The sequence below is a fragment of the Festucalex cinctus genome, chromosome 5 (genome assembly GCF_051991245.1).
Source record: "Festucalex cinctus isolate MCC-2025b chromosome 5, RoL_Fcin_1.0, whole genome shotgun sequence".
Lineage (NCBI taxonomy): Eukaryota > Metazoa > Chordata > Actinopteri > Syngnathiformes > Syngnathidae > Festucalex > Festucalex cinctus.
In genome coordinates this window covers 21,271,854-21,289,728 of record NC_135415.1, presented here as the reverse complement: position 1 = coordinate 21,289,728, position 17,875 = coordinate 21,271,854, and the positions used below count along the sequence as shown (strand labels likewise).

Below are 17,875 nucleotides of genomic sequence, written 5' to 3'. Positions count from 1 at the left end.
AATGTAGCCAGACAAATTATTCTTATTATTTTTATTATTTTTACATGAGTAACATTTCAGCTTGATGTTAACATAAAGTATTGTTGGGGGTGGTTGGGGGGACTTCCACATTTTCATAATCTATCCTTTTTATTCTCCCTCCTAATCACCAGGAATTACAAACATGGGAGTAATATTCTCTGAAAGATCATAGAACTTAAAGCATTTTAATAATGTGAGCATTTATAGATGCACATTTAGTCATAAAAATCATGCACAGCATTAGTCACTGTTAGTGCTTAAAGCCATGGGAGCTCAAACCGTATAAGGTATCGTGATTTTGTTGTGTTTGCTTATACACCATGCATTTACAAATCAGGAAAGACGTAGCAGCAAGCGTACCCTGGTGTTATTTACACAAGCAGTTTGCTGCTTTACTCGAGAGCACATCAGCGTATCGCAGCAATTCGACACACATGCTGTGAAAGCAGACTAAGCGATCATTGAAAGACAATCACAATATTACTAACAACAAACATTCAGATCTAATTGTAAACAATATTTCCTATCTAAGAGAGCAAAAGGATACATGTACACCACATGGTTTAGTATAAAACGTTATCTTGCCACAAATAAAATCTAGTAACATACCCTGCCTTATTGGAAATGCAGGCTTTAAAATGTGAAAACAATGTGCAGCCATGTTTAAATTCTCAAAACTATATCCTCTGTTTCATATGATCTCATATCGGCTTGGATAGTCATTTGACCATCCACTGTAGCTTTTGGATTGAATCCAGTCAATCGATATTTCTTGTAACACAAGAACAGCATTGCTAAATGAAGACATTTTCCTCAGTAGTCAAAAAAGGACTGCCTGAGAAGTTGACAAGCAAAGTCATCCAGTTCCACCCACGTTATTCCTGTCACAGTAGTTTTACTTAAAGCTTGTATGCTGTAGGCACTGAGAAACTTGAGTGAAATTAGCATAAATGTCCTATCATATGTGTATGCAAATGATTATCAACGGATAATTGAAGCACGACACAATTTGAGGAACGGTATAACTTGACAGGAATATGGACACGGCAAATCTCTCCAAAGTAAAATAAAAGCAAATTCATTTTAAAAACAACAATATGCTGTAACAGGGATCATTGGCGTCTCATACATTTTTCATCTGTTCTGAGCTACTGTCGTTTTCCATAATGCATAACATTTGATTTGAGTAGCAAGGCAGTCCGTGAAAGGTGACATGGTGCAAGTGACTGGAAGCATTACGATTATTCATTAAAATGGTTGATTCTCAATGTTCAGTTTCAATATTTGCATGGAAAGCCGCTAACTAGCAAGTATGTGATATTAATTATACTTGCAGATACGGTACATATATATTTAAGAAAAAAAAAGAAAAAAAAACTGGCCTGTAAAATATTTACAAAAACCCTACCGATTAAACAAGAGAAATGTAAACAAAAGTAACATGATAGCATTTGTTCAGTACATGAAATTGAATACGTTCTAGCTTATATCACCAGTGTCAACATCCAGACAATTACAGAGCGTAAAATAAATCACCTTCTGATTGTGTGTAGAATAATGACTCATTAAAAGTGCATCGGACATCATCTCATGAGAGGGCTACTCAAAAGACAAATAACAGGCATGTTCCACTCATACTTAACATAAAAAAAACAAACAAAAAAAACTAACTTTTGTAGTGTTTCAACAAATGCTTATGGAAATGTTTGGTTTGAAAATCACTTTCATGCTTTTGGATTTTTAAATTCACATTACGAGTAAAACAAACTAAAAGCTGCAACATTGGAACGCGTTAGTGCTGAATGCCCACAGTCATGACGAAAGCCAATAGGTGCACCGTTTTCCCTCAAATAGCTGTCTCTCTCTCTCTCTTTTTTTTTTTTTTTTAAAGGTGTCATGTCCAATGTTATCATTTAATATATAGACTACTCATTTTTTGCTTTACATTTAATACGATACCATGATGCGTCATGGTAGATAGACATCATCAGCACATCACACACAGCATGATGAGAAAATCAATGCCCCTTGCCCACTAGACAATAGAGTGGATCACACTTCAGTCTTGTCATTTCTTTTCTTTTTTTTTTTGGAACATCATATTATTTACCTGCCTTCAATCTGCTACATCAAATGGACATATTACCCTTTTTTTGCCTGATGAATGAAGCTTTTTGCAGTTTGATCCATGTCACTGGTAATACTAATGAGTGTAAGAGGACTAGGCCATCTTATTGGTCGGGCAGCTTCTCATGAGAGGATATCATGGTTTTGCAGAGGACAGCAGGTTGCTGAACCAGCCTGCCGCGGAAGTAGAGAGCGGACGTTTCCCCTCGCCGTCCTCTGACTCGCCGTCATGGAGGAGGAACTGAGTGGAAGCCACTGAAGTGGGTGAGCCCAAACAGGGGGCCAAGCAGTCCCGCTCCTCAGCCTCCCCGGGCGAGTCCAAATTCCAAGAGCGTTGCGGTTTGTAACCTCCGGAGCAGACAGCTTGGGGATCGTGGGAAGACGGCGGCGGAACCGGGCACGAGTTGTCGCTTGACGCTGCAGGTTGCCTCTGAGGACGGTAACCACCTCCACCGGCTGCCATTTCGACCTCAGACGAACCCGGTTGATCCGTGTGGAAGACCAGACATGACCCTGAAGTTTGGATTCCCGTGTAAGTCACATCGGTTTGCCCGGAGTCCATTGAAGACGAAGAGGAGTCCGAAGAGTCTGGATAACGTGGCCTTATGGGGCGCTCGTCAACCATTTGGTTGTAGTAGCGTAATGACGTCGGCTCATCTGTGTCGAGTGGCTCGTCTCCCATCAACTGATCCTCTTCCTCCTCATCCTCTTCGGGAATGACCACCAACACTTCTTTCAATGAGTCCAATTCGGGCTTTTCTACAACATGGACCAGGTTGTGGGGCGATGGCCTCACATCCAGCGGACCCTGTCGGGTTCAATCAAATAATGATCAAAGATGGAATAGAGTTAAAGTATAGTTTAAAAAAATACATATAGACTTAATACAAGAACTGCATTACAAATTGTCATTGTAGTTTACAGTCAGTATAAATCAGTTCTACACCACTATAAAATAGCAAACAAATTAAAACCTCCTTAAAGGGGCAGTCAACCGAAAATGTTTTTTGTAAAAATGTTCTGTGCGCCTTCACTAGTCTATACACGGCATTCTGATTATTATTGCATTTGTGGAATATGAATTAAGCAGCAAAATCCACCTGTTTTTATCCATCACAGGGGGCGGCCATTTTGCCACTTGCTGTCAACTGAAAATGACATCACAGTTGCTCAAGGCTCAGCAGGTAGCGACTAATCACAGCTCACCTATTTTCTGAGTTTGTGACGTTCATAAGCTGAGCCGTGATTGGGCGTTAGGCCTACCTTCGCCTTGAACAACTGTGATGTCATTTTCATGCAACAGCAAAAGACAAAATGGCCGCCCCACTGAGATGGTTTAAAAACAGTTGGATTTTGCTACTTAACTCGTATGCAACAAACGCAACCTTAATCAGAATGGATTTTTTTTGACTAGTGGTAACACATTGAACATTATTATTGTCGAGAAAATGTTGTGGTTGACTTCCACTTTAAGAACTTTTGTTTAGATCAGTCATTCACAAACACAGCACACCAGTGTGCCATGAAAGAGCAGAGAGTTTTACTTAAGTGGTCTGTAAATCATGATTACATTTATCTATCTATGCCAGTATAGTGACAAAACATTTGAACAATTTAACACTCTTCCACGAGATATAAAAAGGTACCATTAACCTGTGTATTGATTTGTTGCTATTCATATAACAGAATAAGACTTATTCTGTTGGTGGTGGTGCATTAATCTAAAATGTGTAAAACATTGACTTACAAATACAATGTAATCAAACTTGTGGTCATACATACAGGATACTGAGACGTACCTGTGTCCTGGTCCAGTCATCATTCAATTTGGGCTGCGGTATGTCTGGATAGAAGGCCGTCTTTACCCTGATGAGGAAAAAAACGAAAAATATTGTCGTGCAGCATGTATTGCCAAAATAAAAAGCGAATACATCACCTCATATGACTTCATTACATTGATCACGTCACATGCTCAAATAAAAGATGCACTGACTCACCATTTTCGTTTCTTATAGCAAAGGAAGGTGACAATGGATAGCAATAATGCGAGAGATCCCAGAGATGCCAGCATTTCCAGGATGAGCCAATCAGCTTCAAGGAAGAGACAAAGGAGAAATTACTGCATAAGGATATTCACAGGGTGTAATGTTAAGTATTTAGAGGGTATACATACCTAACTGCTCCACTGTGATGGAAGTGGTGGCGCCTGTGTCCTCGCCTGCTGAAGTGTAGGCTTTGACTGTGAATTTATAGGAGCCCTTGGAGAGACCCTTAACCGTGTACTTCCTGTTTCCTTGGCCAGATAGATTGGCTGCAAGGGTGAACGGGATGGGGAACATGGTAGAAAGAAAGAGCACAAGAGGATATAGCGTTAACGTTGCTGCACAAACATTGCTAGACTGTTAGAAGAGGCCAGCATGTACCTAGTAGCATAAACTGGGAGTCATTTCTGAGGTAAACGTTGTAGCCCAAGATGTATCCTCTCCTGGTGGCCGCCGGTATGGCTTCCCACGTCAAGAAAACATCCGAGTCCTGCTGACTGATGAGCAGGTGCGAGACGGCTCCGGAGGGAGCTTGGGTGAGGAAGGTATGAAGGTTGTTTGAAAGTCAAAGACATTTTGAAAAGAAATGCTTCGGTGGCAAAAAAAAAAAAAAAAAAAGTTGGTCCTACTTACCAAGTTCCTGCATGTAGCCCTGCCAGCACTGCAGCAGCTCTGAGGAGCAGCTGAACAGGGAGATGTTGTACTTCACACCTGGCTGGAAGTTGGCTGACGAAGGGATAAGAGATTGTCATTGGTTTAAACTGGTAAACATCCCCAAATGTAACAATGAAAGAGCTTCAGAAGTGTTTCATCAAATGCAAAGGTCACATTCCAACTCAGGTTGTGTCTGTGAAGAAGCCAAAATAAATTTCAGCTATCCAGTTGGATATTCCTGACGTTGTGTTTTTTTTTCTATGATCGCTGGTTTGTGATAAAACTGACTGATTTCAACTGTTTTTAAAATGTCTTCCACTTTATCTAAGGCCCCAGTTCCAAGTATGGCATTCTTTCATTTCTTTTATTTATTTCATTCTGAGAGAGAGAGTAGAGAGTAGAGAGAGAGTAGAGAGAGTAGAGAGAGTAGAGAGAGAGAGAGAGAGAGAGAGAGAGAGAGAGAGAGAGAGAGAAGTGGGCAAAAAAAAAAAAAAAAAAAAAAAAAAGAGTCAAACTTATAATATTTGCCCCTAATTAACACAAAATGAATGACAGCTATGGTCAAAGTACACTTACACTTACAAAATTACAACATACATTCAATAACTTAGTTAATTGCTACATATCAATATTGTGTTTTTGTTTTTTTAATTAATTCCACAGACTAACCTCCTGGATTGTAAAAAAAAAAAAAAAAAAAATCAATTAAAAAAAAATCAATTCCTCTTAATTTGTACTCACTTTCTCTTTTTTGAAATCTGTTTTGCAAGTTATTTGATGGGATTTACATATAATTTTGAAGCAATTTTATTCCACCAATTCATTAAATTCCAAGGATTTCAATTCTATAAATATTGGGTTGGTATGATCCCTATGTCCGTTTCCATTAATGGCTTGAACAGCACGTTTCTGTAAAAGAAAGGTTGCTTCGGTGTATGATTTACAAGTGCACCCCCACACTTCTTTTTTTTCAGTTGAGCTGCACAGGTCACATTCATACCTCTGGACAATTTAGAGTGTGGCTAGAATCTGGAGTTGTCTGCTGCTGTTTTTTTTTTTTTTTTTTTTTTTAAATACTAAAAACTGTAAAATGTCATTAAGAGTAAAGTAAATTCACTCTTGCAAAGTGAATCCATCCTCATTTAGCTTGAAGTACCTGACTCAATGGAAGTATTTGTGCTTCCCGTTGCCACCCTGTTCCACTCCACCTGGCAGTCCTGCTGGCAGTGGGCATCGTGCCACTCTATGACATAACCGCAGCTGGAGTTGGTGTCATCCTGCCAGGCCAGGGGGAAACCTCTGTCCATATAGACCAACCTCTCGCACCTCTCTACTAGAAAAATGAGTGAGGATATGAGAATATGTCGTTGGAATTTTGCTAGATCTCTTTTCAACATGAAGTACTTTTAATGTCATTTGCCTCAGGCATTCATGTTCCGAATGATGTCAATTTTTGGCACACTTAATATATCTATACCTTTTAGAGAGTGAGACAGAATCACTTGTAATTGATTAGCTTGCTTAAGTATAATGAAATATTTAAATCTGTACACACATGGCCTTCCTAGCTGTGACATACCTGCGACACGTAGAGGTATAGTTACACTTGCGGGCAGCGAATCCCCGGCAGCGTTCTTGGCAACGACAGCAGCCATGACTTGGTTGCCATTGGTGAAGGCGGAGATTCGTGTGAGGTTGATTGGCAGCATAAAAGTGTCAGGAGGAAGCATTTCAGTGTGCTGCAGGTTCTCGTTGGGGCTCCAGAGCGTCACTTCGTAAGATGTGATTGGACCGTGGCTTTCTCGGGCTGTTAGAGGCTAAAGAGGGGAAGGTAAGACAGATTTAATTTTCCATTTTAGGTGATTATGGGATAGAAACTTGGTTACCTAGTGCAGAGCACAGGTAAACAAAGAAGCAAAAACGATATGTAATTTCAAAATGTTTTTTTTTTTTTTTTTAAATCATACAACCTTGTACAAGTAAAAATAATAATAATAAGTTGGCTACATATGTGTATGACAAACCCCCAAATTAATACTTTGTTGAATTATTTATGCAAATTATCATGGTAGCATTCATTGTAAAACTACAAACTTTTGCACAACATACCTTCAGGAGCAAACGTGGCTCATTTCGATACATAATGATGATGCATAAATTATATTTATATTAAAAAAAAAAAATATCACCTTCCAAATGATCTGACCAGAGTTGTCATTGTTGATAAGCATCCACACATCGAGCTGATCTGGAACTGTGATGATAAATTGATGGGTTAGCAAGTTCACACCTTTAATAGTCAAAATTGTTAGCATACAAAAAAATGTAAATACAGTTAAACGGCCATTTATTTTATTTAGAAACATGAATGTACAGTAAATGAAGGTATTCAAACCATACATCCATCCTTACCATCCATATTTGTTTTGATAGTAATGGGTTGGCTCCAGTTTCCCCACTTCCAGAAATTCTGCTGGGCACCACAGCGGACTTTAATGTTGTACTCCTCATTGGGATAAAGCTCCAAAAGCCGCACCGTCGTCAGACCGACCCCTGTGAAGGTGCGCTGGACACGTACAAACATTTTTAACAAATGTAAGACCACATGATTGAACATGAAAAGAAGCAATGTTGCCGTTGCATGGGCAGCAAAAGAAATAACTGACCTTTGCTTTGCTGCCATGTGACCTGAGCTCCACCTGGCAGACAAGCGGCAGGGAAATATAGCTGGTATAATCCCAATTCCACTGCAAGGTGGCATTCCAAGCATTGATGACAGCGCTCAGGTTCGCAGGTGCCACCGGGTACACTGGGATGACAAATGGGAGAAAACAAAAATAATAATTTAGATACATTTACACATTTTATCTTTAGAATTTTAAATCATTCAAACCCAAAAACGTGTAAATATGTTTTTTTTTAATACTTTGTCCTTCACTCGCAAAAACGTATTTATACGTTTTTGTGTTTTGTTTTGTTTTTTAATGCAAGAGCATACAGAAGGCTTTGATGCAGCTTCTGACATGAAAAGGTGGCTTTGGTAGTTATTACTAAAAATGGCCAGCAGGTGGCAGCAGAGTATAAGAGAAAAGATGGCTTTGGTAGTTATTACTAAAAATGGCCAGCAGGTGGCAGCAGAGTATAAGAGATTCGCCAGGGCCATGTTGCAACAAGCTCTTTTTGTCAGTGTTTTAACCAGGAATGTGAACATTGATGAAACTTAGCTATATTCTAAAGCCAATTGCTGCAAGATGGAAACGGATACAAATATACTTTTTTTCCTGATTAAACAAGAGACTCTAATCTTTCTTTTGGTAGGTTCTATGTTTTTATAGCAATAGAAGACAATATTCTGTGGGCCTTGCAAAATCAGTCAAAATCCAGTAAAACAGCTGTGAGCGAATGGGGTTGCTTCAGTGAAAATGGCTGGGAGTGAATGAGTTAACAGTTAAAAATTGATTCCTGTGCTTTGCAATGAGGTGGGGCTGAGCCACTCACCTCTGTGTCGGATTTCAGCTGAATCCAACGCACTGTCCCGGCCGAGAGGATTCACAGCTTCCAGCGTCCAGTTGCTCTCCCACTGCACTGCACTACACGTCCTCAAATTTTCTACCTGGGAGGCCTCCTCACATTTCCTACAAAAATAAAATGAAGCATATTGGACAGAGCACTGCCATTTAGTTGAGACAAAACAAGTTTCGTTTTGGAGACCAACTAGACCGTTCTCTTTTTCGCTGGACGAACTTTGCTTAAAATTTGATGTTTGTAATATCACACACATGCAAGGTACCTGTTGTTCAGCGAGTAGATTGTTCGCCGTCTGCCGTACAATCGTGTGTCTCGCGCTTCTTTCCACTGGCACACGGCCGACATCAAATCTCGAGTCTCGCACTGAAAATCGCTGAGTAGAGGAGGATCTGGGGAAATAATTGTAAAATAGAAACAGGGCAAGATGCTGAGTCTGGGTGGAATGGCCACCTTAACCTGAGCACAACGCACCAATGGATAATTGGACGATCGGTTACAGAGTTTTTTGTATTGGGAAAACAAAAGGCCTTTTTGGCTATGTTTTTGTGCAATATTGCAAGAAAATCTGGCCAAAAAAACACCTTCAAATTAGATTATTTATTTAATTATTTTTATTATGAATTATTTAATTTAATTATTTCTCAGCATTCGCCTCGACGCTTTCGCCTTCTACTTGGGGAATCCCTTTTTCCGAGGCCAAAACTCAAAGATGTCAATGTGTCAAAATTACCAAAATTACCATGACTTGACATTTGCTCCAAAAATTCGACTTAACAAGCTCAAATGATGGATTTTTTTTTCTCATGGCGGATTTTGAAGGCATTTGAAGTGTTCATTCCATGTTTTTTTTTGTTTTTTGTTTTTTTAAATTAGAAAATTCCACAAAGATGGCGGGCAATCCTCACATTGCTGTATGAAATAACTTTAAAGAGATACTTGAGTCATTGAGCCATTTTCAGCAGTAAAAAGTTAATGTTTTGTCCAGAATTTGATAACTTTATTATTATTATTGGGAACTTTATTATTATTTATTATTTTCCTTGTAAAATTCAGCACTTTAAAAACAAATGTTTCCACTTGCTGTCGACTGAAGATGACATCACCTGTGCTAAAGAAGTAGGTAACGACCATTAATGGCTCACCTGTTTTCTGGGTTTGGTCAGCAAACTGAGCCATGATTGGTCGTTACCTACCTCCTCGGTACAGGTGATGTCATCATAATTCAACAGCAAGTGGAAAAGTTTGTATTTAAAGGTATTGTATATAAAATATAATGGGAGTTACCAAATTCAGTAAAAGCAGCATGCACTGAAATCACAAACTAGTTTGCAACTCTTATATACTTGTAAAATTAAAGCATTGAGATGATTGTTTTTTTCTGGGAAACAACAATATACAGTTGATGACCCCAGTGCTTCTCAATTATTTTTTTGTTACACCCTGCCCAAGAGAAGATATTTTGCAACCCACAACTCTGCTGCAACTATAAATAGTGTCATTTGTCTATAAAATTGTTGTACAAGTACACCTCTACAGAGGAAATAATATCTTTGCACACATTCACAATAAGAGCAACACTGCCACCTACTGTAGTGGATGTGCAATTACACTTTGGCAAACTTACATCCAACAAAGACCACGGCTCCCGACAGCTTGTTTTTTTCCTTGCTCTTGCAGATGACATTGGTCCCTGTCCTGTTTGACGGCACCTGATGAGTTACTGTGACGCTGTAACTCCGCCGACTCAGCCGCGTGGCGTTCACGGCTGCGTTGCCGTAATGCATCGAACCGAAGATCCGCCCTTCCGCCACAATGCAGCAGAAGGTGGTGCTGTGACCCGCACGCACGATTCTATCCTGGGGGTACATCTGGAATTTCTCATTGGTGGGCAGATCGTTTCCTGAAGAAGGAGAAATAATAAGAGGAAGAGGGTCATTCAAGGGCGGAAAGATATAAATAGACGTGTTTGGTGTATTCGAGCAGAGAGGAGACATAACATTGAAGCGGAGTGACCTTGGAGGATCTGCGCTTCGCTCCATTCACTCGTCAGCGTCCCCTCTCTGGATCGGATTTGGACAGACAAGGAGGTACATTCAAGAGGTTCTGCTGAAGTCCAATTCCACTCGTACCGACCGGTCGTCTGGTTTAGAGTCGCATGCAGCGAATCCTAAAACATTATAGTAACAAATTACTGACATTAATTAATGAGAAAATTCAACTATATACACAGTAGGGCTGGGTATCGATTCGATTTTGATTCACAAGAGTTCAGTTCGATATTAATTAATTATGGAACATCAATTCTTCATAAATATTAAGAACATGATTAAAAAAAATCCACAAACATTAAATTAAAAATTACATTTTGCAGAGGCAGACACTGTTTTGTTTTGTTTTTTTGTTTTGTTTTGTTTTTTAATTTAAAATAACACGTTACAATCACTTAAGTATTACACAAACATTGACATCAGCTGGATGGATGAGATGACAATGTTTTCATAATTCTAATTCAATAATTGTAAATATAAATTAAAAAGATTCTGAATTGTCATAAAGTGCAATAAGTCAGGTCTATCTATGGGAAAATAATTTTAAATTCATGTGAATATTACATTTCAAGAAAACAGGCAGATAAAACAATTGGCCTTAAAATAATCAATTCATGTTTTTATGAATCAATATCACGCTTGAAAAGGAAAATCAATTTGATATCTTTTTTTTTTTTTTTACCCAGCCCTAATATACAGTATGTTACAGTAAGCATAAGTGTTATTGTAGTGTCCACACAACTTAAATCGTAGTTAAAAAAAAAAAATATGAGCAGTAGGGTACATCTTGGACTGATTACCAATCGTAGGGTATCCATTAACTTGCAACATCATCCTAGAATGACACTCTGGCAAGATAATTCAAAATAAGAATTCAGAAAATGAGAATGTCCCTCACATAGAAGACTGTTTCATTGAGTTCCGTCCTGAGGATGATGGCATCATACGTCGCGGCGCTGCCCCCCAGCCAGGATATGGATATTTGCTGCGTTTTCATATCGGGTGCCAGTTTTACCTGCTGGGGTATGGTCAGGTCTGAGGAGAGAAATAAGCAAGTCAACAAAACCCTGAATCTTTTGCTCTTATTGCACAAGTTCAGCCCAATCATGTGATGGAAGATTCTTACCATTTAGAGCATGAGTGTGAACCACTGAAAGGAGGCAACAGATGAGCCAGACAGGCCAGCGGCTGCATTGTAACTGAGGCATGGCGAGTGATGGTTTGTGAGCCGTTCCACTATGGTAGCACCATGCTGTTGGCAGAGCACCCTATGAGAACATAAAAATACACAGATACGGACAATTAGTTTAGTGAAGTCATTTATATACACTACATAGTTTGTCTTGAATGAGCTGGAATTTTGAGAAACGACTGCCTGCTCTTCCCGCACTTCAACTCTCTCTTGTCCTAACAGGAAGAGCCATCCCTTCACCAGCGCATGTACCGACTTGAAGGATAAACCAAGCCACAGCACAAAAATATACTGGTCACAATATTTGCACACTTGCGCAACAAGCCCTCTATCTAAAATTATTTAGCACAGACTTCCACCAAGGCCAAACAACCCTAAGCATGTCTATGTCCTTTTACTAATAATGAAAATAAATGTGTGCCAAGTTATACTGTTGCTCTCCAGTCCAGAAGATGGCAGCATTTCACAGTATATGCTTTTCATTGCAACTACTTAGCCCCAATGTAAGAAAAACAACACCAAAGAGTGAAAACGTGTTCCTATATGTGCACCTTTAGCTCATCCGCAGCAAAATTTTATGTGTATGTCCTATGTCAATTTCGGAATCTCTCGTGAGTCTTCTCCTTTTTTTTTTTTTTAATTTATATCTAACATGTTCAATAAATGGCTGAAAAATCCATTGACAAATTTTTTTTCACTTCACTCTTCACTGAAGCTCACTTGTGACTCAAATTTTAGCTTGCAACACGAAGCAAAGAGATACATACATATTGTTGTTGTTTTTAAATAAGAAATTCACCATAACTACACAGCAGCATGCCAAGGTGCTTCCAATATCTTGCTTCCAGAGAGCAACAAAATGTTCAAAACAAGTTTACTTTTCTGACAGTGGGACTCAAAACGTATTATTATGTAAAGGCAGAATTTTCAACATCTCTTGCACTGGCTCTTCTGGCATAGTTGTACCTAATGTGGTTGGTGAGTGCAAATTGAATAAAGAAAACCTTTCTTCTTTGGGAAACGTTCATGCAACCGCTTATGGAAAGTCACAGAGCAGTCTTTCTTCCAAAATTCCATTGGCATCGTCCAAAGGAGTAAAAAAATAAAAATAACAATTAAAAAAAAAACTTTCACAGCATTAAAATATTAAATAAAACTCCTCTGCTAAAAATAAAATAAAAAAATAAATAAATAAAAAAAGGCATGATTTTTCTCGCCAGAATCCCATACAGGCATATACTGTAAATCACACCACATTTCAGTTTGGCTGAAGTCATGTCAACAACTGCTTAAAATGCACTACACAGTCCAGCTGGAAAAGGGAAGATAACCAAGTTGGTGCTAAAGCATTAGCGAGGATGACATATTTAAAGCCATGAACTTGACGAACCTGTGTTTATGTAACCAATTCTCGGATTTGTTCTGTTCATCGGGAGCACAGGTGCTGTAGTTTCCTAATTGGACAAGCTTGGACACGCATGACAAAAAGATAACACGCAGGTGGCACTATTCAATCCATTATTGCAACATACACCATGCCTACACTTTGACTAAAAATTATGAGCTTGTGATTTATTCCATTTGAAGTGCTTCCAGTGTATAAGGTTTGAAAAAAAAAAAAAAGTCATAGCTCCACATGAATACAGTTGTCTGGACTCATTGTTTGCCCACATGCGTGTCAGCACCACGATGGTTTTTGAACTGGTTGCAAGCTTGGTGCCCCCCCCCATAAAAAGATCCTGAAGCAGAATACGCCTTACAGCCCCCACCACATATGAGATGAAGGTCCAGTGATTGGAAGCGAGACAATGAGCACATTCTGGGAAATACACCCAAGAAACTGATAGCTCTAAAAGCTCGCCACACACGTACAAATCAATACTTGTTTGCAGGCCAGCAGCGATAAATGCGACCACAGATGAGGCAATTACGAGAACGTGGTCGGCACTTAAAAACCGAGCCGGGCGCTTCATCTGTATGCCAGCCGTGAGACTTTTTCCTCTCCCACCTCGGACTCTCTCTTTTTTTGTCCCCAGAGCTACGGGAAAATATGTCGAAATGCTGTGTAAACTGCAGGACTGCAAACATTTCTCAGAAACCAAATTTGTTTAAAGGACTTTTTGTCCTGTCTTTTTCTAAAAAAACAACAACAAAAAAACAGGACAACAGTAAGACCTTGTGACCACCTAAAAGGGTTTTCAGCCTTTTCATTCCCGTCCGGGACTCTCAGAGAGCTTCAACTCACTTGGTCAAATTTATTTACACTTTTTAAATATACAAATTACTCAACATATAGGGAACCATTAGAAAAATGACTTTTTAAATATTAATTCCATTTATTTGAGTAAAATAAGTAAAACTACAAGGTGCACATTATCCCTTATTCCATTCACTTCAGTTATACATTTAGTTGCTTTTGATAAAAGTGAACACAATCCAATCTTGAGCACTCGTCAACTTATGATTTGCTCACCAACTGTAAAGACGAATGCACAATGACTTCTTTTTAACATTGAATCTTGCAAGTATGAAAAGATGGTCTGTCCTATGGAATAACAGGGTTGCAGCTATCAAACATTTTTAGAATTGAGTATTTTTAATGTTATTGATTGAGTACTTGCATGGCAAAAGCTTCTGCATTATTAAACAACAATAAGAAATAATGCATAACGGGAATGAAGAGCCTATTCAGGAGACTAAGCTTTTATTAAGGCTTTTATTTTGGAACAACAACAACATACACAGCCAACTCCAATTGTTGGTTCCAAAATACAATTCAAGACAAATAAGTTTCCACGAGTTTACATAACATCTGGTCATGACAACATCAGGGTATAGCCACTACAAATACCATACAGTATAGTGATGGTAGACTATATTAAATTATCTATGATCAATGTTTACGTTGTCGTGCGTCATCACATATGTTCAGCCAGAAGTTAACTATGTGCTCAAACAGAAAGTCCGTCTTCTAGATTATTTGTTGGCCTTTGCCATGGCGCAAACTTTCTCCCGCCAAGCAGAAGAGTAGTGAATTCTTCATCCATTATCAACCCCTTGCGATTATTCCACAACATATAATATTACTTAAATTCTGCTGACAAAATAGGAAGTTAAGAGGGCAGAAAAGAAACAGACTGGGCACATCCGAGTAATAAACAAAAAGTCCACTACAATTTAAAAAATAGTGACCGTGTCCATGCAACAACACTTTCCCGAGCCCTAGAATAAATCAAATCTGGATATGTTGGCCATTCGTGGGCCGTCGTTTGACTCATGTCACCATGATGGCCCATTGTTTGGAACCAGTGGAAATAAAAATAAAAATGTAGTAAGTTTGGCATAAAAAGCAGTCCATTTTCCATTTTAGAGGTGCAACACAATAAAGGAATTTGCGGGTACATGGGAGTGACAAAGAACTTTTTCGGGTATGTGTTGATATTCTGAAACATGAGGCACAATCCTGATCCCGACCTTTGAATGGGAACTAGAGAACGACCGGATGTTTTAGGACAAAATAGGTTCACTGATGTGTGTGTGGGCGTGTGCGTGTGAGTGTGTGTGAAAATGCCAGTGCTCTGACATCACTAGCGAGAGGACATTCAGTCCAGTGTGTGAAGCTGTTAGACTCAATCAGTCCTTCCTTCCTTCCTCTTCTCTGAAGCTCTTTATGCATTTAACCCTACAACATGTTGTACATAGGAAACAGGAATCCAGTAAAACAAACACTTGATAATTATTTAAAGGAACACACCACTCATTCATTTGAGAAAAACTAACCCAGTGAGATTTCTGTGAAATTATCTTTTGCATAAAAAAAAGAAGAAAAAAAAAGAGCATATTATATGGCCCTTTTATGATTTTATGATACTTTTTAGGGATTTTTTTTCCCATTAGGTAAGATGGCTGCCACTTTAGGACACGCATATTCACATAATCCTTGAGACATCACGGTGCTGAAAAGGACATGAACAAACGAGGTAAAGTGATTCACGATACTGATGGATTTGTTTCACTTGTTCCGGTTGTTGGTGTATGGGTAGCAGAAGGTGGCTTGAAAACTAAGGGCGCATCATCGTTATTTAGAGCCAGGAGCCTCACATCAGGTACTGTGGCCCATTTTGTATTGCATCACACGCTCACTGTGTAATTGTCTGTGTTCACGCACATGGTTGTTGGATCATGGAAGTAAGTGTTCAAGTGGAAGTAAGTTGAAGTGGGCATAAGTAGAGAAGTACACATACATTTGGGTGAAGATTGAGCACAGTTTTCTGACATCAAGTGACTAAGAATTTTCTGTGGATAAGAAAACACTTCATATTCAGAAAATCCAACATACTGGTGCGATTGTTTTACTATTTTCAGATGAATTAGTGGGCATGAATATAGATGTACACAGAACAACTGTTTGTAGTTCATAAGATACATGGCATCATTTTTTTCCCTCTATAAGGTCAAATGAAGAGAAAAAGGCTTGACAACTTCCATAATATCCAAAATATTGAGGTGATTGGTCTAATATTTTCAGAGGATGAAGTGGACATGAATAGAAACGTTACATGAATTTTGGTGAATTCAGCCAAAATTGGCATTAAGCTTATCCACATTAAGCGATTTAACTGTCTCCTTTGGAGGCTCGGGTCGGCTACATTTGCTACCCACTACCGCTGTTTTTATTTTATTCTTTCCTGAAGGAAGAATATGAAACATGGGAGGGATGGTAGGAGTGGCCCTATCTGCATGATGACAATATTTGGCAATGCCGTTTACACCAGGAAACAAATCCAAACGATATCTGTCATGTTTAAACACAAGACTACTGAAAAATGCTCAAAACAGCACTGCCCAAGCTAATGTCATTATTATTTTGTGACTCCATCTTATGTTTTGTCCAGGTCATCAAATGCCATGGCTATTTTTGCAGGATTATTTTTATACACACTGCTTTACCAAATATTGGACATTAAACATATATATATATATATTTTTTTCTTTTGTGCAATGAGTGGCGTGTTCCTTTGAGAAGGTTTAACAAGCACCCTCCTCATCATAAACCTACCATGTCATTCGATATGAACAAAGCTACAAGTGAGTAGAGAGAAAGAAACCACGAAGTGATGTAACAGGAGCTCCCGTCTGTAATGGTCATTAGCGTCTCTGAGTTTCCATTACCAAGACACACTAAGTCAAGTATAAGAAAACCAAACAGAATGGTTCAGTGCAAACAGTGTGTATACGTACATATTACAAGGAAAAAGACACTATAATCACACGCACACAGATATTATAATTAAATGGACAAATGTTGTATTAGAAGAAGAGATCAGGAAACCTTTTTCTAGACTATTTTAGTCATCTGGGCACCATATTAAATATATGGAGAAGTATGTACGTGACAATCAAACACATACCACATGCATATCTATTATATATTCAGAGCATTTGTTGTCTGTCGTCAAGTCATTGTTATAAGGGGGACAATTGACCTGCTTATTTTTTTAAAAACAACTTTTTTTCAACATACATACATATTTAATATATCCATAGACACACACATATATATATATATATATATATATATATATATATATATATATATATATATATATATATATATATATATAACTTTTGATCCTCCATAGTAGGTCACAGAAAAAGCAGTCCGCATTGCATCGCATCACCAAGATTAGCATTAGCCAGTGGTCCGCAGCAGAGGCGGAGATGTCATGACGTCTACCATGACTTTTGAGTCGCATCACTTTTCTGGATTGGTATTATCGTGAAATATTAAGCATATCAGGGTTGTGAAAGCGACTGAAATATTTACCATCTCTATATACAGAAAACACGGAGGCCAATTATGCTTGGGAGGGGAAAAAAACAACAGGCCAACAACAAGCATACCCGATTAAATGATCGTTTAACGGTTATTATAAGATCACTAGTGACACGGAAAATTACCTTCTGCGTGGCTGCAAATCTTGAATGATGTCGTGGATCACGTAATCCAGCGAGTAAACAATTGGCGCGGTGATTTCTCTGGATTTGATGTGTTACAGTTTTGGGCCCGTGCTGTCTGTCATACCCAATCCCAATGGATAGAAACAGCGTGGGTTGGGATTACTGGAACCCAGTGTTTTTGATTGGCGCTTGAACCAACCAATAGAAGTCGACGAAGACCACCGACCGCAAGAAAGGGCGTTGTCGCGGTGCGTTCACATACAACTGGAAAAGCGACTTGTTCCCTGGAAGGATGCGGGTGT

General features: G+C 38.8%; 1 protein-coding gene across 2 annotated transcripts; it reads right to left on the bottom strand.

Moving 5' to 3' along the window:
• Window positions 1-15: 15 nt before the first annotated feature.
• On the bottom strand, window positions 16-17,727 carry LOC144018688 (leukemia inhibitory factor receptor-like). Of its 2 annotated transcripts, none has more exons than XM_077521137.1 (18): window positions 17,574-17,727; window positions 11,547-11,688; window positions 11,319-11,455; window positions 10,386-10,539; window positions 9,997-10,272; window positions 8,635-8,761; window positions 8,343-8,479; window positions 7,511-7,653; window positions 7,257-7,410; window positions 7,034-7,098; window positions 6,424-6,661; window positions 6,001-6,177; window positions 4,824-4,916; window positions 4,572-4,721; window positions 4,322-4,459; window positions 4,146-4,239; window positions 3,948-4,014; window positions 16-2,956 (listed from the first exon to the last, which is right to left on the bottom strand). In XM_077521137.1, exons 2-18 carry the CDS (start codon window positions 11,626-11,628, stop codon window positions 2,285-2,287), a joined length of 2,904 nt encoding a protein of 967 aa, XP_077377263.1. In that variant the 5' UTR covers window positions 11,629-11,688; window positions 17,574-17,727; the 3' UTR covers window positions 16-2,284. The 2 variants fall into 2 exon arrangements, with proteins under 2 accessions (XP_077377263.1, XP_077377264.1); XM_077521138.1 differs by having other exon boundaries at window positions 6,001-6,174.
• Window positions 17,728-17,875: the final 148 nt, after the last annotated feature.